This window comes from Loxodonta africana, chromosome 22, assembly GCF_030014295.1.
Source record: "Loxodonta africana isolate mLoxAfr1 chromosome 22, mLoxAfr1.hap2, whole genome shotgun sequence".
NCBI classification, from domain to species: domain Eukaryota; kingdom Metazoa; phylum Chordata; class Mammalia; order Proboscidea; family Elephantidae; genus Loxodonta; species Loxodonta africana.
The window spans coordinates 39,523,826-39,545,340 of NC_087363.1; the positions used below are offsets into that span (position 1 = coordinate 39,523,826).

Consider the following 21,515-nt stretch of genomic DNA (forward strand, 5'->3'; position numbering starts at 1 on the left):
GGGAGCACAAATGAAAACTAGCTCTTTAAGAAACCAAGCTATGGGACGCCAGGGCTCCAGGTTAATCCTCCCTGGTTTGGTTTCTGAAGCCGTCAATCACCATGACATCATTCCTGGATTGGGTTACCTGTGCTGCCAGGTGTGTAATAAGGAAGGGCAAGATCTGCTACACCTCCCCAGGTAGTCCAGAGCCTCTAGCCATGCTGTGCCCTGAGGCCGGAAAGCCCATAATTAAATTCAACCACTGCCAGAAATACATCTACAGCTTCAGCGTGCCTGAGTGCTGCCCCCTCTGCCGGCGGGACGTGGGCTCCAGGAAGCTGGAGGAAGCCCCTATTAGCATCTCCAATCCCTTTATCAATGGCCATCAAGAGAAATGTTCCTTCCTCCTCAGACCTACTCAGGGGACCTTTCTTAGGTACAGTCTTCTTTATTATTATTTTTTCAAGTGTTACACTGAATTGTGCAAAAGTTTCCATCTGTGTCTCAGTCACGAAAGCTCTCTTTTTCTGATGTGTACCATACAGTGTGAGGTTCGGTGACCAGTCCCTTGTTTTGGCCTTACATCCTGAGAGGTAGGCCCACCTATTTCATAAAAACAGATGGGGGGGACACGTTCTTTCTTGGAATGAGAAGTACAAAAAGATAGAAGAATATGGGTAAACTTGCTTATACAATTTTAAGAGAGAAAAACCGATAGCCTGGGGATTTTCCACCCGTAGACTTTGTGCTCAGAGACTGACAGGGACACTCCAACAGCCTATTGTATCCAAATATTACATTTCCTGCTGGTCTGTAGTTTCTGTGACAAACAGGTACAATGCACAAAGCTTGAAAAATGGCCACTTACAGATTATTTGTATGGAAGGGAATTAAACTGAAGATAGTCCAGGTCTATGTCAGTTGTAGATGCCACCTGGCTTTCATTAAAGATTTCAGAAATCAAAAGAAAGAATCATGCCTAATTGTCCAGGGTCCCTGGGTGTTACAAAAGTTCGAGGTTTGAGTCCACCCAGAGGCACCTTGGAAGAAAGCCCTGGTGACCTACTTCTGAAAAATCAGCCCCTGAAAACCCTGTGGAGCCCAGTTCTCCCCTGACACACGTGGGGTCACCATGAGTTGGAGGCAACTCCACAGCAACTGGTTGGTTTGGGATTTACAAATGGAATTGGGATTAGCCCCATGTAAGCCAGTTTTTAAAAGAGCATGGGGTGGTGTGGGGTGGGTTAAGTGATGCTACATGATTTATGATGTGTTCACGTGTATCCTTACTGTCTAATGTGGAGACCCTCTTTGCCTTCTTAAAGCCCACCTCTAACCCTCTCTTCATTTCAGCAGTGTTGGATTGGGGATCTGAAGACTGGAGTCCTCAAATCCCTGCTTACTAACCTGGATCTATTTCCTTGGGGTCCCTGTGAGGATGAAATGAACCGAAGTGACTGAACGTGTTGGTCAGACTGTTAGGTGCTGAGCAAACTGCCCTCTGACCCTTCCTGGGGGGCAGCAGGATACAGAGAAGACAATGCCAACTTTGGCGCCATGAAGCCTTGGTTCCCGTCTTGGTTCTTCTGCTAACCAGCTCCATGACTCTCTCGGGGTCTCTGGTACCTCATCTGTAAAATGGGGACCCACTGACCTTGCTGAGTTGTAAGGGTTAGTGATAATTAGTGATAAGGCTTGTGAATCTGGGCCAAGCGTCAGTTATAATGTTGAGCCAACACGTTCCTTCTCGCCCTATCCTCTTCATATTCAGTTCAGACCATAACTCCTCAGGCTAACAGAATCTTCACGTCCATCTCTGTCAGAATTACAAAGCCCAAAGTGTTTTATAATATAAGAGCGCCCCATTCATGCTAACACTGAGTCATTAACTGGTTAGATTCCAAAAGCTTTTGAATGACTCGGTTAAAATTTGGAATTCATTTGCTTTAACACTGGTTTGTTCACCTAGCCACTCTGTGTGGGAAATGCCAAGTGAACAAGCCACAGCCCTGCTCTCAAGAAACTGACAACACTGAATTTTTTTGCCCTTCATGTGGTAGGAATACTGATGGGCCTGGTCTCCATTCTGGGTCTGGGAATCGGTGCCATGGGCAGAGGGAGGTGGTGGTGTTGCAGCAGGTCATGTGCCTTGGCCTCTCTCAGCCTCTCAGGTGCTCAGGCCAGGAACTGCAGGACCCCCAAGGCAGACCCTCTAAAGCCTCCAAGTTCCAAGCTATTTCTTTTCCTCTAATCCACATTTCCAAACCCTCAGTACAGCCAAGAAAACAATTTGATGGGTCGAAGTTCACTCTCAGTTGCAAACGACTGACTGTCACAACTCACTTCTGCAATTCCACTGACTTTGTAAAAGACAACCAGAGGTAATCACTGACTTTGATCTAATTAGGTTAGAATCTCTCAGGGCTGCCACATGTGGTTGTGCAGGTTGTGGACTGCACAAAGGTGCCTGGCTGATGGGTGCTGCTCTCTACTCCCCAAGCCAAGTGCCCTGTGCAGTGCTGCATCTGCAGAAGAGTGGCACCTTGTCCTATCTCTACAAAGGTGCCACACGGAAGAGCGGTGGCCGTGCCCCTGTCCCTATTATTTGCTTCTATAACATTTTACAGTAAAACCTGCAAAAGCTGGAACCTGTATAAGGCAGAAACCTATCAGAGAAGGAAAACTCAAACATTTTCCACTAATCTAGTATCAGGGTAAATACGTGCCAAAGGGGAAAAACGCGCTTGTTTTTTTCAGGGAATATGACGGAAGGTCTGATCTTCACGTTGGAATAACCAACACAAGTGGTGAGTCCATTTTCATAATTTTTTTAAGCAAAAAACAAAACAAAAAAATAAAAGCACAATTGACCCAGTGAGAGGAGAACAGCATCTCTAGAGAAAATGTGGTCATGGCCGCATCCCTGGATTCTACCACTACCCACAAGGTAGGGCATCACAACCCCCCCAAATGAGAAATACTTGGCCTTACAGCAAGTTATTCCTACTAACAATACTAAAGATTTGAAAGCCCTTTAATGTTTTCTCAATCAAGATCCTTGCAAAACTATGAAGTTTTCTGTTTGCTTTTAACAGAGGAAGAAACAGTTTTCCAGATAGGTTGACTTGACCAAGATCTCATCTCGTGTCCAATCCAAAATGGGGACCCAGTTCCTCCTATGCCCCAGCCCTACACACAGCTCCCTACCAAGTCCTCTCACTCCAGGCTCTTCAGGGGCTAGGCAGGGCCTTCAGGAATAAAACAGGGGCTATAACACCTTTTTTTATAACACCTTAGTGTGTTGTGGGTCTGCAGCAGTCTGTCTAAAACAAAGCAGCAGCAGGTGAAGATTAAACAATAGTTCCTTTGACCAGTTTTAGCTCTGAGGGTGCAAAGTCTGCAACCCCTTGCAAACCAGGAAACATCGTTGTCCACAGGAGAAGGGTCTGGGCATAGCCGCCGGCCGGGAGTGGGAGTCCTAGGAATGGTCAGCCAGGTGAACCAGATAAGCAAGGCTCCGAGGCCTGGGTTCAGTCTGATTATGGCCTTTCTTTAACCCTTAGAGGCAAGAGGAACTGGCACTGTGAAAAGAAACCTAGAACTGGTTTTTCAGAACTCAGATTTACCCACATGAGCAGGCAAATTTACCACCAATCTTTATCAGGGGAAATTTATTGCAGATTTAAGGAAACTTGATAGAAGGATTTGTAAACAGGGAACTTCAACAAAAATATTTGGAGATGATTATTATCCTGGTGCCTAGTATGGTCTCGGCTTCCCAGGCGCCACTTCAGAGCGCCAGACCTGGTTCACCTGGATGAAATGTTTGCTGAGAGCAGAGGAGGCAGAGGCTCAGCATGCTCCTCCCTCCCAACCGTATCTAATCTTAGATCTTAGGGGCACGGCTGCTTTCTGTACTTAATGACCGCCAAGAAAGAGGATTCTTAGAATCGTGGGCCTCTGCTCTCTGCCATAATCTCAAAGTGCAACCTGGGTTACATTATGTAAACTTACCAAGGTGGCTGCTGTCGTTTTCTGAAGTCCCTTTGTAACAGGTGTGCATTTGTCCTTAAGCTTCTGGATAACTTTGGTTTGGTTTGGTTTGTAGGAGTTGTGTATAATTACAACGTACAAGGTATCCACCGTGATGAAGCAGGGTGGGAACAGAGTATAAGTATCCCATTATTGCAGCCCAACATGTATGGACTGATGGACCAATGGGACAAGTACCTGGAGGAGTTCTCAAACTCGGGGGCCTGGCTGCCTCACAGGTACGTGGCTCCGAAGACCACTACTCACTGTTGTCATTCGCGAAGCAACTGCACGAGGATTCAACGCTGCATTTGGCTTCATGTTGAGCCCATAGTGAGATGTTAGCCGTGTAACAGTTTAAATGGGTTGAATTACTTTAGATTTTCTGTGGAGATGAGTCAGCATAAATTTATACAACAAAATCATAGCATTTTAAGAGCTGACAGAACTAGAACTTAGTACCCTATTGAGTTATTTTAGTAATTTGACTAGGTATATTTATATACATAGCATTAAAAAACATATATAAAAAAAGCCAGGGCATTATATTTCTTTCAAATCAAAAAATTTTTTAATTATATTCAAAATATAGAGAGATTTAAGGTTCCATTTTTATTTTTTTTAGTTGTAGCAATTTAAAAATTATTTAATTTCACAATTCCTCTATCCCTACGTACTTCAGAAGACATGCAGTCTGTGTGTGGATTGAAATAGTTTTGAGGCGTCCCGTGAGATGACTTTAGACACTGTGGGATATAAAATTTCCACTTGGAATCCCACTTCTGGAATCTAGAATTCCAGTGAAAATTAAGTTCCCCAAATTGGCAATACAAGTCATCATTCTGAACATTTAGTTGAGTCTGCTCCTGTCTGTATGAAAGCAGCAAACAGAAATAGCCTAGGATGCCAAATTGCCCCTCAATAACCGCACCTCTGGAAACTTCGCAGCCACATGGGCCAGTCGCCTCGGAGCCCCATTCACTGAAGTAACCCAATTGCAATGACGGAAGTCCTTCAGTAGCTTCATGGCCTGTTCCTGGGCAACTTTTAGATTAAACCTTCGCTTCTCCACATCCTTGTCTCAACAGGTATGAAGAAGACCACCACAACTGCTACAATTACACTCTCACATTCATTAACTGCATTCTGAGCACAGAGGGCATGGAGCGGTTAGACAAGACCGACTTCACAGAGAAGTATGTGCTCCCAAGGACAAGGAAGGCCTCCAAGTACATCACGCTCTATCGGGCCATAGAAGAGCACGGCTTCTACGTGACTGACCGGCCCCAGCACCAGGCAAGCACTCCTCAAGGAAGTGTTTCGCTCTGAACGCGTGTATCAGAGTGCCTGACACAGGACAGCTGCGGGTGACAACTTTAATATGCACCGTGAATTTCCAAATGATTAAAGCTCTGTGGTTAATAAAAAGTGTTATGTTTTCCTTTAAGCATAATCCAGCTCATTAGAAGATAACCATGTATAAAATTAATAAAAATTGCTCTGGGTTTTAACAAATTGTATGCATTACAAGTAAATTATTTTCATAGAAGTTTTTTTTAAAAAATAATTGTGCTAAATATAATGTAACAGAAGATTTGCTATTTCAACATTCTTCACATGTACAATTCGGTGACATTAATTATATTACAGTTTGGGTTTTAAGCTGGGACTCCACGTGACAGCACAAAGTGGCAGCACCTGTAATTCAGGGCAATGGAAACTTTTTACATACTAATTTGAGCTGAACAAATTCACATGTCATCAACATAAATCGGAAAGTGAGTTGAAGATAGGAAGATGAGCAAGACCCTTATATTGTATTAAGTAATGAGTAGCTACACCTCATTGTTTTTATTTAAAAAGTACATGGAGCCATCTGATCCCATCTGTCCCTGAGTCGTGCAAATGGTTAAGTGCTGGGCTACTAACTGTAAAGGGCGGCGGTTCGAATCCACCCAGCGGCACCTGGCAATTTGGCAATCTGCTGAGAGATCACAGCTTTGAAAACCTTATGGAGCACAGTTCTCCTTGGAAACACACGGGGTTGCCATGAGTCGGAGTGGACTCAGCTGGAACGGGAACCTTTTGACAAGTCAATGATAGTAAAAGAAAAGAAAAAAAAAAAACACAGAGAGAAAGACCTCAGAATATAAGTTAGGAAATGACTGCTCCTTTTGAATGAGCTTTTCTGAGTCTATATGTACAACCTGAATCAGCAATGACTGCAGTCAGTCAAACACCAGTCTGCTTTTTCACTCTGGCTGCTGACAGGTGGACAGAGGGTGTGGGGTCTCCGCTGTAAAGCACTTTCTCTCTGCCCACTTCAAATGCTGTATTCAGTAAGGAGGCAAAGAAAGAGCCTTCATGAGGAGGAAGGGGAATCGAGATGAGTATAAAGAAATGGGATGACTTTTAACAAGCATATGAGAACTTGCATACCCAAAGAATCTTCAAATTTCAAATAGGCAATGAACAAAAACACCTCAGAATTCTTTGGAAACTGCACTTTGTTTTTGCCCAAACATGATACTACTCCATTTAACCTTATCCCCCAGTATTGGCCCCAAATGGTGCTTATTTCCAAAACTCAAAACCATCTTCAAGGTATTACCAAGTAATAAAGATATTCAGAAAACACACCACAGATCCTTAAAGCTTACTTCCAAAGAGGCCAATGTTCCAACACTAGCAACTTCAGTGGGAGAAAATGCATGGTGTACAAACGTTTGCACTTTTAAGTTCAGGTATGCTTCTTTAAAGAAAAAATAAAACTGCCCACCCAGAATACAATACCACTATGAAAACTGAATGGCATCCTGTGGCATCCAAGAAGGCACAAAGCCTGTAGAGGGTAAAGATGAAAGAACTGTCAAGTCTAGGAATATTCCTACTTGCCACTATTCTCTTTACACTCTCTCGTAGGACTCAGTTTCTCTGCTCCAGTTCTTTACACGATATTTGTAGTAACAGCAGCTACATTTACCAAGTGTTCACAAAGGGCTCCACATCAGACCGAACTTCTATTCTTCCCTTTCCATCCTCAAGATCACCCTGTGGGGTAGCTACTAACATTATACCCATTTTACAGATGAAAGGGGAAGCTGAGGAAATGACTTGCCCAAAGTCATACAGTGGAAAAAACCAGGGTTCAAACCCAGGGTCAACCGCAAAGCTCAAGGACTTTTCCCCAGGATACGCCATGGTGGTGAAGATTACTGTCCCCAGTAAAGCGAAAGTGACAAGGATGTGCAGCAACTCAAATCATTAGAGAAGACAAAAGAGAAAAGGAAGATTTTTCTTTCACCAACATTCCAGTACGAAAACACGGAAACAAGACGATGCCACGGTGGAGAAAAAACCTAAGAATTGTTCACGCTCTTCGCGCTAATCTCTTTCAGCTTCATCCCTTGATTTTCAAGCAACCTGAGGTGACACTGGTGGCTGTCTGCTTCTCATTTATTCTCTGTCACGCCAATAACAAACAAAAACCCTGTTGCCATCAAGTCAATTCCAACTCATAGCAACCCTGTAGGACAGAGCAGAACTGCCCCCTAGGGTTTCCAAGGAGTGCCTGGTGGATTCCAACTGCCCACCTTTTGGTTAGCAGCCGAATTCTTAACCACCATGCCGCCAGGGTTTCCTCTGTCAAGCAGGCTACAAATCCTCCTATTCTTGATCAAATCACAGTGTCTGGGAATAACACCAGTAGATGGCAATGTTGCTCAAATTTATAGAATTTTGAAACAATCCTTTGACTGTTTCCTTTATCCTATCAGCCAAATGCTGCACAAAGCCACAGAGAGGTTCAGTATTGGCCCCAACTCTGTTCCTCAGGCTGGAGTCTCTGTGTTCTCCCAGCACCTCCCGAAATGCACTTCTTCATCTTGTCATTTACTACTGCCCTTCGCACACAACTGGTACTCGATAATTGCTCGTGAAATGACCTCTGAGCCCCTCTTCCCAACAAGGGCACACAGTCTGCTTTGATGTCAGCAATTGAAAGATGAAAACGGTCCACACAGAGGTATTTTTCCAAAGCCTCCGCAGTGTGTATGGAGTACTTTTACAACCAGGAAAACCAAATAAACATTCTAGGAGAAAGGCAAAAAAAAAAAAAAAAGCTACAATGGCTGTATCCAGCACCCTTTGTGCAGGAGGTGTTCACTTCAATATTCCTTCCCCCCACTTCTCCTGAGCTGTCTTCACTCCTTAAAAACAACACAACCAAACCAGTTGCTGTGGAGTTGACACCGACTCACCGCGACCCCGTGTGTGTCTGAGTAGAACTGCGCTCCCCAGGGTTTTCAGTGGCTGATTTTTTGGAAGTAGATCACCAGGCCTTTCTTCCAAAGCACCCGTGGGTGGACTAGAACCTCCAGTTTTCAGAACCGTTTGCGCCACCCGGGGATAAAATAGGCTTTTCACTCATGTGGAAAACAGTTACGGCCATGCTTAAACGTTTGGCTTAGCTACTAGGTGCCAGACGTTTTCATATGCCATCTCATCTTATTTAGTCTGCAAAACAAACTGAGGAGGTAGTAGTGATCCCCACTATACACTGGGGAAACTGAGGCTCAGAAGGATTAAGCCACATTCTAAGATCACCTCTATTTTCCTACTTGGAATTTGGATGAAGGTTTGCTGATTCGACTCTTTCTACTCTATCAGAATGAGCCATTTAAAAGTTAGAAAGAATATCTGCTTTTGAAATATTTTTTTTCTGAATGTATACACAAATAAAATTTAAAATGCTAGAAATCTTCCTGTTAAAGGAAATTACAATGGATTCTTTTGCCACCACCTCTGGGTTTAACAGTTTTACAAACATACTTTTCCATGTCATGTATTCTTAAAGGGGGCATCCCTGTATTTCACACTATGGGAAGTGGATTTTGCATTTTTCCAGTTTATATATAAAAACAAAGTCTAAGAAAAAATGGGGGGTAAATATCTCCCACTAAATTTTAAAAATGGGCTTCAGTTATAGCATTAGGGAAGTTACCATTCATGAGATGATTAAGTCTATGATCAGATATTTAAAAATGAAGGAAAGGATGTTTATTTCTCTTTAGCCCAAGTACTTTCTCACCAGGGAAAGGGTAGTTAACCACATTCCAGAAAATGGCAATTTTTTTAAAACAAGAAAACAAAAGTGCTTTAACAATAAAGGAAAAATAAGACAAAATAAAAACTAAACTCTATTCAGTAGGTAACAATAAAATTTCAGTTTCATATACTATACTCAAAAATTTAGGAAAGTTTTTCCAGCTCCTTCCAACTTTTCCAGCTTTCTAACCCTACCTAAAGGTCCCTGTGTAACACAAAGGGTTTGCACTCGATCCGCTTCCTTCAAGGTCACAGCCAAGACAATCCTGTGGAGCTCAGCTCTACTCTGTAACACTTGGGGTGGCCAGGAGTTGGAATCAACCTGACGGCACCAGGTTTTTTGGGTTTAACCCTCCTAAAACCCTTGTCCCACGCTCATTGGTTTAGTCACTGCAAAGTGCTGCATAGTAACCAATTACTGTACAGAAATTTTATGTGAGAACGTAGGGCAGTCAATGCATAGATGTTACCATTCTCCCTTACAGATTGGGGATGAGGCCAGAAGATGTTAGCCTCTGAAGCTGAAAGAACCAACACAGAATAATCAACTGCACAAGTAATCTTCTGTGTAGATGGTATGAAAGTGTGGTTCTTAGGACATGGTGCTTCCTCCTCCCCCACAAAGTGCATCATCGTAGCTGCAGCTTACTGTAAGTGTGCTGTGTGCCAGGCACTGTGCTAGCACCTTGTGCGGATCAACTCACCTGAGCCTCACAGCTTCCCTCTGGGTTAACCGATTAACGTTTTTTATACATGAGCACATGCGCTCCAAGTCATAGAAGCTAGCAAGTGAGTGCTGGGATGCAAAGCTGGGTCTGAATCCAAACCAAAGAGTCCTTAACCATCCTGCCTCCCTAGCCTATTCCAATCAGGGAGACGAAGGAATTGCCGAAACCTGGTACCAAAACCAGAGTCTCACAAACACAGCTTAAAAACCCTGAGCACAGTAAGCTACCAGCGAAGGGCAAGTTTGCAGTGGCAGGCCCACTGCTCCCAGGGGCTGGCCTAGCACCCTCCCAGGGTGCCTGCCCCATTCTCTCCCCGGCTTCTTCAAGAGGCAGGGAGAAGGTGATTCATTACGCTCCAACAGCTCCACAGAGAGATGGCCATCCATGTATCTCCTTACCTCTCTCTACTTTCTGTGCACAAACAATGTCTGCATTTGTTATCAGATGGGCCTACTTTCCAAAGGGCATTTCAGTTCTCAGCCCAGATTTAGCTCCAAACATAGATGAGTAAATTGGCATTATATCTTATCGGTCTCTTGACAGTTTGGGGGGTTAGAGTTAACTCCTTCCAGGAAGGGAGAGGAACCTCCATTATATCAGGTGCTTTTGGAGTTATCCTCCTTCATCCGTGTAGCCACATGATGAGGTAAATATTATCACCATGCCCATTTTACAGAAAAGAAAACCGAGGCTCATCAAGGTCAAGTAAGTGAACCAAGGTCAGACAACCACCGAAAGGCAGAGCTGAGATTTGACTGGGTTCTTCTTAGAAAGTGGATCTCATTACCCAGCGTGAATCCAACAGCATTATCTCTGGGAAACCAATTAAAAACTAAGAACCACACACCGTACTGAAGTTCTTAACCCTGAACCCCCAGAGGCCCTCAGGGAGTCTGTGATCCTTCAGACGCTGTTTGCAAAATCCCAGACATGAGCAAGTTCCTGGGGAGAGGGGCCTCTCCCACCCCAACCCTGAGGTGGAGGACTACCACCCGGCCCCGTGCCTTCCTCTTTAACCTCTTTAGTCAAGCCTCTCACAGGGTTATTTCTGGCTTCACATGCTTTCCTGCACTAGGGGCATTTCAGCTGTGGTGATCTCCAACGGTACAGAACAGGGACCGAGAGGGCACAGGTCCACCCCTCACGCCCCATAAAGCACTGACTGGTGGTGATGCACAGCCTCCCCATCTGAGACGCAAATCTCCTGTGAAGAGTCCCAGTCCCTGAACTCACAAGGCTGCCGTAGGGATAAACCAACATACTCAGCGGGCGCTCACTATCTGAATGTCTGCTGTAATGATCTGCAAAAAAATTTTACCGACATTGGCTACTCAAATATAACAAATGTGTAAGAGCTTGCAGCAGCAGTTGTGCGTGTCTGGGCCAGACACAGGTGCAGCACGGGCTGCTGTGTCTTAGCTGAGCATGCTTGTCTTCACAGGTGGACACCATCTTCCCCATATAAGTACTTAAAAACTACGCTCACCGAAGTGGGAAGGCCTGTGAGGAAGTGGGCGAGTTTTAGAGGCTCAGGATATCCCACCCACGACCCATCTGTCAGTTTCTCGTACTGTGGCGGTTTGCATGTTGCTGTAATGCTGGAAGCTATGTCACCAGTATTTCAAACACCAGTAGGGTCCCCACGGTAGACAGTTTTTTTGCGGAGCTTCTAGGCTAAGACAGACTAGGAAGAAAGGCCTGGCGACCCACTGCCACTACCCGTTGCCACTGGGTCAACTCTGACTCACGGCAGCCCTGCAGGGCAGAGTGGAGCTGCCCCATCGGGGTTCTGAGGCGGTAACTTTTATGGGAGCAGACTGCTGCACCTTTCTCCTGCGGAGCAGCTGGTGGTTCAAAACGTCTGCCTTCTGGTTAGCAGCTGAGCACGTAACCACTGCACCACCCAGGCTCCTTGCCTGGTGATCTGTTTCTGAAAACTAGCCAATGAAAGCCCTACATATCACGAGAGAATACGGTCCAATACTGTGCTGGAAGATGAGCCCCCTAGGTTAGAAGGCACTCAAAACACACAGTGGCCAAAATGGACTCAAATATGACGACCGTGAAGACGGAGCAGAACCGGGCAATGTTTCGTTCTGTTGTACATGGGGCTGCCCAGTCAGAGCCAACTTGACGGCAACTAACGATGACAAAGAGGAAATCTCACACGTTAGAAAAAGCTGGAAATGGTAAGAGTGTGGTGAGGAGGGTGGACGCATGAGCAACGTAATCTTGCCTGTGCATGAGTTCCCCTTCTTGGTCTGTGCGATTTTTTTTTTTTTGTCTTGGGTGACAACATAAAACATATACAAGCATTGGGAATTCCGCAAAGCTTCCTGGTGTTCTTGAGCACGGTATGCTACTTTTCTGAAGCTGGTGCAATTCCTGCACTACGGGGGCAGGGCCGCCGTCCGCAGGAAAGCACTGAGCGCTATGTTGATGCAGCGGAGGCTGTGAATGCCTCTCAAAGCTGAAAATACGACAAAGGGGAAAGATAACGTGACAGATTTAAGTTGGAAAGCAATTGTGGAAGGTTCTAGAGATGTAAGAACACGTAAGCCCAACGCTTCGGGGAGTGTAGGTGAAATAACTTCTGCCCCAAGCAAGGCTGCGCATCTTCCCTATGAACTGCAGAAAGCTTCTGGGGAAGGTGGTCTCATTGCAAAGCGAATTTCCAGTCTCAATGAAGCCAAAATGCCATCATGTTCATTTATGTCAGATGACGGAGAAAAAAAAAAAGTGCCACACGTAAAGCTTCCAAAGATAATACAATTTTTAGCTGAAAATTGAGGGTGATAGTAAACCAAAACCTCTCCTGGTATACGGTTCCAGAAGCCCCAGGGCCCTTAGATAGCGCTGAAGTGCACACTGCCTGTTAAATGGTGTTCAAATCATGTATGCAAAGAAGGGAAGTCTTTCATATAAGACTTCTTTGACTAAAGACGTTTTTGGAAATTCTAGAGTTTTCGGTTACAAATAATACCTGTGTGATCCTTTGGCTTGTCAATAGCCCATCGTTGTTCTAGGCTATACACCAAGGAGTCAGCACAACCTTCATGGCACAGAAGCTGGTGACGAAGTACCTGAGGTGGGTGCTGATGAGATGATAGTACCTCGATGAGGGATTTATGGAAGAGTTTTTTATTAAGAAGGTATTTGATGTACTGGTCAGGCTTGAGAAAAGTGTCACCATAAATGATGAATGAAATAGGGAAGAAATGGCTCCTGCGATTTTTCCTTTCAAGGTTTTGAGACAGTGAATCTTTCTTTGCTAGGGAGCCTGGATTAAGCAGCATGGACGGTAATGATGTTGAACTATCAGCATCACTAATGAAGGGCAAACAACTTACTATTCTCCCTTTGCTCTTACTAAATACAGAGGTGACTACTAAAAACTCTTTCAAATTGGTGGTCATTGCAGGTCTGAGGCAGGGGAGGAAGCTCTGTTACCTGAATGCCAAATCTAGATCGTGCAGACACGCTGACTTTGTTGCAAGACACCAGGATCATGACCTGAGCTGAAGTATTGTGTTAAAACACAATAAAAGCTGAGTCTTAACGTCAGGAGCTGTAAGACCACAGGCCAAGGGACGCCTGCTGTGGTTTTTTCAATCCTACTGTTTGCCAGGAGTCCCTGGGTGGTTTAAACAGTTAACATACTTGGCTGCTAACCAAAAGGTTAGAGGTTCAAGTCTACCCAAAGGCATCTTGGAAGAAAGGCCTGGCAATCTACTTCTGAAAAATCAGCTACCGAAAACCCTGCGGAACACAGCTATAATCTGACATATATGGAGTTGCCACGAGTCGGAATTGACTCAACAGCAACTGGTACTGTTTGCAAAGACAGGTCATAGCTGTCCACTTCTGGAGTCTTGAGTTCCAAGGAGAAGACTGTCCACCTTTCCTTAGTTCGGACACCGGATGATCTCAGACATTTGTTGCTTCAATCGCTCACTCATGCGTACCCTTCCCCACCATCAAACAACAGACATCCCCTCTGCCCACCTCCCTCCTCTTGCGACCAAACGCCCTTCCTGAAACTCTTCACTGGGATGTAACCAACAAAAAGGCTTTGTTTATTGTATTTTATTAAATGTTAACTGCATTCGTTATGTATCTTCAAACATATTTCACCACTTACTTTTACAACAAGTTCAGTGATGTAAGCTGTTGTTTTTGTCTGATACTGTGTATTTATACTGACACAAACATGCCCACCGATGAGTTCGGGAAGAGTTAAATAATTAGGTCGTTGATGCTTTACACGACACAGATGTCCTTGGCAGACGTCCAGTAGATTTTTTAAGTGTTTGAGTAACTGGATGAAGTTCTTGAGTGAGCTGGAATATATTATTATTTTTTCCATTTGAAATAATAGAATATAGGATTCTCAATCCCTAAATTTACTCTACAACATGCTTTCAGGAACAAACTAGATGTGTGTAGCAAATGGACCCTGTGGATCAAAGTGCTTTGTAAACTACAGAGTAGAATTTGTGTATCAATGTAAACTATTATCATTTTCAAGTAAAACCAGAGAGTAACAGAAATTCCTCTGTGGCTGGAGGAGTTCTCTCAGGAATCATCTCATTCAGCCTCCTCATTTGATGGATTGAGCCTCAGTAGGCTCAAACAGGGACGCAGAACCGTAGGTCCTGCCCAGGGGTCGTTCTTCTCCTCTGTGTCAATTCTATCTTTTAAAACACTAACACCTTTCTTCACTAGGCCCTTTAAAACTTTTTAATAATGGGCGGTTACAATAAAAGGACTTTTTAACTAGCCCAGAACTTGGAATACTGTAGGAGGCTCAATAAATATTTGTCAGTGAAACGAGACGTGTGGGATCGTTAAAGTTCATCCTGGTCACTTCTCTCTCGTGAAGAAACCCAACGACTTACAATTACCTCCTGAAACAAAGCAAAACAAAAAGGCAACTGAAACTCAAAGACAGAAATGAAAGAACATCCCAAGCGTCGGTGCCCCACAGAGAACCCCAGGAGGCAGATAGGGATCCCAGGGAAGGAGTGCATCTGCAGGGACACTTTTGGTCTCTGGGCCTGGTCAGGAGGGGCTCACAGGCTGCCTTGAAGAGAGCGCTGTCAGCTGAGCAATGGAGATGGAGCCCAGGTTCGATGCCCTTAAAGAAGCAGCTGGGATGTAAGGGCCAGTGAGGCACAGGATCGACTGTGTGCCCAATGAGTCACCAGGGAGAAGGTGAGAGGCAGGCTTATGAAGCCTGGGAAGGCTTTCTGTGCCAAGGCAAGACAGTTCTCATTTCTTTTCATGGAATCGCATGTTCCCGATGATACAATATAAGGTACAGCCCTTGGGATGACATTGCTTTGTCTCCAAGTTTACCCACCTGAACTTTAATTCTTTTCATACATTCTGGTGACTCCATTTCTTGGTCAGTCATGGTAGACGGTTTTATTAAATAGCACAGCATAAGTTCCTAGTGAGAAATGAAATAAAAATTTTTCCATATATTTAGTAATAGTGCAAGTGTGGGTGGGTGGGCAGGCCAGGCAGGTAGCCTCTGTCACCTCTCACCGTGTGCATCTGGGAACCTGGTAGAGAGGAAACTCAAAAAGCCATCACTTCTCCCAGGAACATGACAACCACGGCTCGTGTTTTCAACTAAAGACCTGCCCGTTAGTAACCACTGACTTGACAAGAGAATGTAAATAAAATAGTTACGTTGATTATGAAGTTAAATATTTAAAATATGAACTATATGCTACAAGTCCCATAAAATGAGCATCAAGATACTAGAAATAGTGCACTCATTATTTCCAACAATGAAGCTAGTTCCAACAAGTGAAAATCTAAAAACTTCACCTGCACTCACGACCAGCCATCGTCCGGCCCTGCCAGCTCTCTGGACTCACCACCCCCATGCCTCCAGTAGCAGTGGCAGAAAGAGCTGGAGGACCCGTCATCTGCTTACAGTTAGCAAATTATTGACCTACAGAGAACATATCAAGCTTTTATTCTTAACAGTCCTGGTACAGGATGGAATCCCCTCTTCTCCTTGATGGCAGCAGGCTGTAATAAAGCAAGGTCGGCTGGACCTGGGTTTCAGTCCCAGTTCTGCGTGTGAGCTGCGGGGTCTGAGTCAGTCACTCAACACCTATGGCCCTTCGAGTTCTCATCCTTAGGACAGCGATAATAACAGGGTGGCTATAAGGTTCAAAACTCCTGGGCGGTACGAACGATTAACGCACTCAGCTGCTAACCAAAAGGTTGGTGGTTCTCGTCCATCCAGAGGCTCCTAAGAAGAAAGGCCTGGTGGTCTGCTTCCAAAATTCAGCCACGGAAAACCCCATGAGGCGCAGTTCTCCTCTGACACGCACGGGGCTGCCACGGGTCAGAGTCGACTTCACGGCAACTGGTGGTGTAAGGCTCCAGTGAGAGAACACACGTAAAGTGTTCAGCAGTGATATTAATTCCCTTCCTCTCTCTTCATGGGATCTGCAAACCCTGTAAAGAAACGTGCCTGGGTTTTGTCCCTTTGTGAATGTGTGTATGAGTGCGTGTTTGAGCGTGTGCTGGCTCTGCTTGCAAACTGCCACAGAAAACCTGCAGTAAAGAAACGCTAAAGAAGAAACTCCAAAGCCAAATACCTGCAGCTTAGCACACGCCGGTGGGTGGAAGGGAACAATGAAGTACAGCAAGAGGCAGGAGAACTTGTAGCCCAATAGGCGGGATTCAAAAGACCCCAATATTCCAGAACTTCACTGGCAGGAACACTACTAAGTTTCTACAAATTACTTTTTTTTTTTTTTTTTTAATTTATTGTGCCTTAAGTGAAAGTTCACAAATCAAGTCAGTCTCTCATACAAAAACTTGTACACACCTTGCTATGTACTCCTAGCTGCTCCCCGCTAATGAGATACAACACTCCTCCTCTCCACCCTGTGTTCCCCATGTCCATTCAACCAGCTCCTGTCCCCCTCTGCCTTCACATCTCCCCTCCAGACCAGAGCTGCCCACATAGTCTCATGTGTCTACTTGAGCCAAGAAGCTCACTCCTCACCAGTATCATTTTCTGTCTTATAGTCCAGTCCAACCCCTGTCTGGAGTTGGCTTTGGGAATGGTTCCTGTCTTGGGCTAACAGAAGGTCTGGGGACCATGACCTCCAGGGTCCCTCCAGTCTCAGTCAGACCAGTAAGTCTGGTCCCTTTATGAGAATTTGAGGTCTTTATCCCACTGTTCTCCTGCTCCCTCAGGGGTTCTCTGTTGTGTTCCCTGTCAGAGAAGTCCGCAAATGACTTTTTTGATCCTGCCACATTAAAACAAACAAAACCCCCTGGCACTTAAGTGACACTTGAATGCCAAAGCTGATGCTCTGTTACCTTAGAGACATTGACTGAAACTCTGCTTAGGGCAGCCAGCGACTTCCAACTGAAAGGTCTACGAAGAGATCCTTCATATCGGTCGTCAAGTAACTCGATAATAACGGAATAACTGGAAAACACATAAAGGGGCAGTTTAAAAATAAAAAGCATGAAGTCAACCCATTTAGAAGAGAATATTGTTTGTTCTACCAAGAACAAAGATACAGAAAATAAAATTTACATCATCTGTTCCTAAATTCCCCTAGATTACCACTGAGAAAATATTAATGAAAAACTTACACTTTAAGTTATAAACTTTCAGGCTGATTTCAACACTTACTTCAGGAAAGGAACATAAATATTTTCCCCAACATGAAAGCTATAAATTCACCCACTCTTAGGAACTAGTGCTCACTGATATTAAGGTGAACAATTACTATGTAGTAATCTAACCAAAAACCCACTGCCATCAAGTTGAGTCTGACTCATAGCGACCCTATAGGACAGAGTAGAACTGCCACATAAGGCTTCCAAGTAGTGGCTGGTGGTTGTGCACTGCAACCTGTGGGTTAGCAGCTCAGCTCTTAACCATTGTGCCACCAGGGCTCCACACAGTAATCTACTCAATGTTTAATACTAAAACACATATCATAACCTACATATTGTCTTATATATAACAGGCATTGAGTACCTATCCCAATCAAGCCAAGAGGAACATTATTTCGTTTCTATGACACTGACAATAAAATTAAAGGCCATAAAGTTCCTTCTGTCCCTTTAAGCCATTATTTAAAAATCGCTTCAAACCTTGCATGGTAAAATGGAGGGCCTTTCCGATACAGCACTGCAAAAAAAAAAAAAGAAAGAAAGAAAAGAAAATGTGTCACTGAAATCAAAAGCTTACAATATTTATTTTTTCCTTCTCCAAAGGGAGGCAAACACCCTTTGTATGTGGATACTCTGCAATATGCTTTGTGATTTATTGATTTAATTTTTATTGTGCTTTAAGTGAAAGTTTACAAATCAAGACAGTCTCTCATACAAAAACCATATACACCTTGCTACACACTCCCGATTACTTTCCCCCTAATGAGACAGCCTGCTCTCTCCCTCTACTCTCTCTTTTCGTGTGCTTTTCGCCAGCTTCTAACCCCCTTCACCCTCTCATCTCCCCTCCAGGCAGGAGATGCCAACCTAGTCTCAAGTGTCCACCTGATCCAAGAAGCTCACTCCTCACCAGCATCCCTCTCCAACCCACTGTCCAGTCCAATCCCTGTCTGAAGAGTTGGCTTTGGGAATCTGTGGTTTATTTTTAAAACTCAAACTGTTCTTTTCCCCAGAAGCAAAGTTCAATTAGTAAAGCAAATCTGTTGCTAAAACCATAACCCCACTCCTGCCTCCACCCCACCAAGGAATTCCAAAGTCAAGTACAAGGATTCCTGTCTCGCCTCCTTTGTTATACTATCCAGAGTGAGAGCGTAAAGATAATGCGGGGCAATATTTTTGTTACTCATTTCAAATTAATGTAATTTAAAGTGTCTGGGTGGCTACTATGGCCGGGTACTGGGATAGGTGTTTGTGCTAGAGACGAACAAGGCTCATGCCTATTTTTAAGAAATTCAAAGTCAAGTGGGAAAAAAATCATAGAACCATACGTGCCATTCACGATCAGTCTGCCCTCTGACAGAGGAGAAATGCCCTCTGTGGAAGTCAGGAAGAGCCACTTGCGGAAGGAGCCTGGGGCTGAGAATCTGCCATGTGGGATCTGGTGCTATGCTTGGGAGCCTTTACATACCTATCATACCAGTTGCTGTTCAGTCGACTCCAGTTCATGGCAACCCCACATGTGTCAGAGTAGAACTGTGCTCCACAGGGTTTTCAATGGTTTATTTTCCAGAACTGCGACCTTTCAGTTAGCAGCTGAGCACGTTAACCATTTGCACCATCCGTGCTCTCCAGGGAACCCTTTGGAGGCACCTGATTTGTGCAGGGAATGGTTAGCCCCTCACCAAACCCCTTTCTTCCTCCTCCAGGGCATGTGGCTAGATTCTGTTTCCAGTCTACTGAGAAGCTGGGCTTGGCATGTGTCTGCGTTCTGGCCAGTGCAATGGGCAGTAGTGCCATGTGTCACTTCCATGTTGGCCCGTAGAACTCTCCCATGTGCAAAGCCTGTGCTCACTCCTTTTCGAGGGTGAACCAGGAAGTCCCGTGTGGAACACTGTAGAGCCAGGAAAAGCAGCCCAGGCTCCTGAGGCACCTTTTGGAGAAGGCCTGGTCCCCAGAGACACATATTTTGGACTTCGTGTGAACAAAAGTGGACCCCTACTATGTTAAACCTTATCTGATATTTTGGGGATTACCTGTAACTACAGCTAGCATATCCCTAACTAACACACAAAATTCAGGAAAAGCTTTGTTTCTTTTGAAGAATTGATATACTGTTTCTTTTTAGGAATAATCAATCCTGTAACTCATCAAGCTTTTCCCTTTTGGCTCACGAAGCTCTGAGTCAAATGCAGCTCTGAGTCAAATGCGTAGCATGAGTTTAGTGCTGCAGAGGACCTCATGAACGACACTGGAACCCTTCACCTAGTCTTGTTTTTCTAGGCTATGTTTTCCACGGTCACTTCTCCTTTTTATTGCTACATTTCCTATTTAAATTGTATTTAAGCTACTTGGCAAGTCAGCTCAAATTCACTGCATAAGGGAACAAATGTAAATAAATACGCAAACATACATATACTCAATTTTCTGAGATGCAACGCAGTGGAAGGAATCATAGTGGGGAATGAAAATGAAACTCAGGAGTGTTGTTTCCCATCTAATCTCTGCAGCTCTTAGCTGTGTGACTTCAGGCAAGTCACTAACTTCTCTGAACCTCAGTTTCCAAAAGGATAAAATGAACACATCAGGGAAAATTAAGTTCTTTTCTAGCCCCAAAATGCTACTATGTATGATCAAATTACACATCTTTAATATAATATACTCTTGGAATATTTGCTCAGTTTGAAAGCAGCCCATATACACAAAGCCAGGTCATTTCTGATTAATTATGCTAGAAAAAGACATCATGGTTGGTAGAAGATCACCAAGGAAACCCTCAATGAGATGGGCTGACACAACAGCCGCAACAATGGTCTCGAGAGCATACTAACAATCGTGAGGATGGCACAAGACCGAGCAATGTCTTGTTCTGTTATACACAAGGTCGCCATGAGTCAGAGCCAACTGCTGATTCAATGGCAGCTAACAACAACAACAAATCGAGGGTGGTATAGCTTAGGAGTTAAAAGCATGAACGCTGGCGTCAGACAGACCTGAGCTGAAATCTCAGCAGTGCCAAGACCATGTAACAACTTTCTGCGCTTCAATTTCTTCATTATGTAGAAGTCTTGGCATAGTGTCTCACATACAGTAAGTGCTCAAAAAAGTTATCCATAATAATAGTAATTACAATGATGATATGTACCCGGAGGGAAAAATGAAAAAAAAAAAAAAAATTTTTTTTTTTTTTTTTTAACAAAAATGCCTCCCAAGTAGAAAGATGAATGCTTCAGAAGTCTGAGAAGTATTGCACATTTAAAAAATAAAGTTTGAAAGTACAGGGGGGAGAAAGAGGAAAGCTCTTCCTTACAAATCAATGTCAGCTAAGAGTTGTAGACGGATGACAGAATTAGAAAATGGTGATCATTCATTCAGGCAGCAATCATCATGGTGGGGAACCAGATATGCATACAGTTTGAAAGTATCACCCTATAAATTTCAAAAGGAAAAATATAATTTTACAATGGACATCGGACAATGGTCACCTTAGCCAAGTGATCGAACTCAGCTTCACTAGCAGTAGGATGTCCTGATACCATGTCCTCCCAGTGTGGTCTGATGAGTTCTCCTATCACCTGTGAGTGCCGGGAGAAGATGAACGTGAGTCTAACAATGAGAAAACCAGACATACCCAGAATGTGGGGCACCCTACGAGACTCTTCAAAAAAGTCAATGTCATAAAAAACAGACAAAAAAGAAGGTGGTGGTGGTGGGGTTATTTCAGAGTAAAAGAGACTGCAGTCTGTCGAGTGGTGTTCCCCCAGATATGCCCGTGCTATCTCCTGGAACCTGTGAATGTGACCTTATTTGGGAAAAGGATCTTTGCAGATGTGATTAAGGACTGTGAGATGAGATCATCTTGGATCCTTATAAAGGGAACAACAGAGGGGAATTTAAGAAGACAAAAGAGGAGGAGAATTTCAAGAATTAAAAAAAAAAAAGGGGGTGGCAGCAATGTGACCAGGGAGGCAGAGAGCAACGATGTACTGTGCCCGTGTAGTGAAA

The 21,515-nt window shown here is 44.2% G+C and overlaps 2 protein-coding genes across 4 annotated transcripts in view; one reads left to right on the forward strand and one right to left on the reverse strand.

Moving 5' to 3' along the window:
- Nucleotides 1-200: 200 nt before the first annotated feature.
- Nucleotides 201-5,343, forward strand: MKRN2OS (MKRN2 opposite strand). Its single transcript, XM_003409969.3, has 4 exons — nt 201-418; nt 2,740-2,789; nt 4,091-4,253; nt 5,103-5,343. The coding sequence occupies exons 1-4, from the start codon at nt 201-203 to the stop codon at nt 5,341-5,343; spliced, it is 672 nt and encodes a 223-aa protein (XP_003410017.3).
- A 7,627-nt stretch (nt 5,344-12,970) lies between these two features.
- TSEN2 (tRNA splicing endonuclease subunit 2) overlaps nt 12,971-21,515 on the reverse strand; it is a 61,355-nt gene continuing 52,810 nt past the window's right edge. For 2 of the 3 annotated variants that reach the window (XM_003409749.4, XM_064274871.1), the window contains exons 9-12: nt 17,994-18,030; nt 17,205-17,316; nt 15,211-15,300; nt 12,971-14,755 (exon numbers count right to left, since the gene is read on the reverse strand). In XM_003409749.4, the coding sequence (XP_003409797.1) occupies nt 14,696-14,755; nt 15,211-15,300; nt 17,205-17,316; nt 17,994-18,030 (299 nt within the window). In that variant the 3' untranslated portion in view covers nt 12,971-14,695. Of the gene's footprint in view, nt 14,756-15,210; nt 15,301-17,204; nt 17,317-17,993; nt 18,031-20,995; nt 21,086-21,515 lie in introns of those variants that run through there. The other variant, XM_023547896.2, reaches the window with a different exon arrangement.

Excerpts from the sequence above, each read along its gene's own strand:
- MKRN2OS (XM_003409969.3), top strand. The coding sequence starts at position 201 with ATGCTGTGCCCTGAGGCCGGAAAGCCCATAATTAAATTCAACCACTGC. Across the intron at positions 419-2,739 it reads ACTCAGGGGACCTTTCTTAG|GGAATATGACGGAAGGTCTG; the intron begins GTACAGTCTTCT and ends TGTTTTTTTCAG. Across the intron at positions 4,254-5,102 it reads GGGGCCTGGCTGCCTCACAG|GTATGAAGAAGACCACCACA; the intron begins GTACGTGGCTCC and ends TTGTCTCAACAG.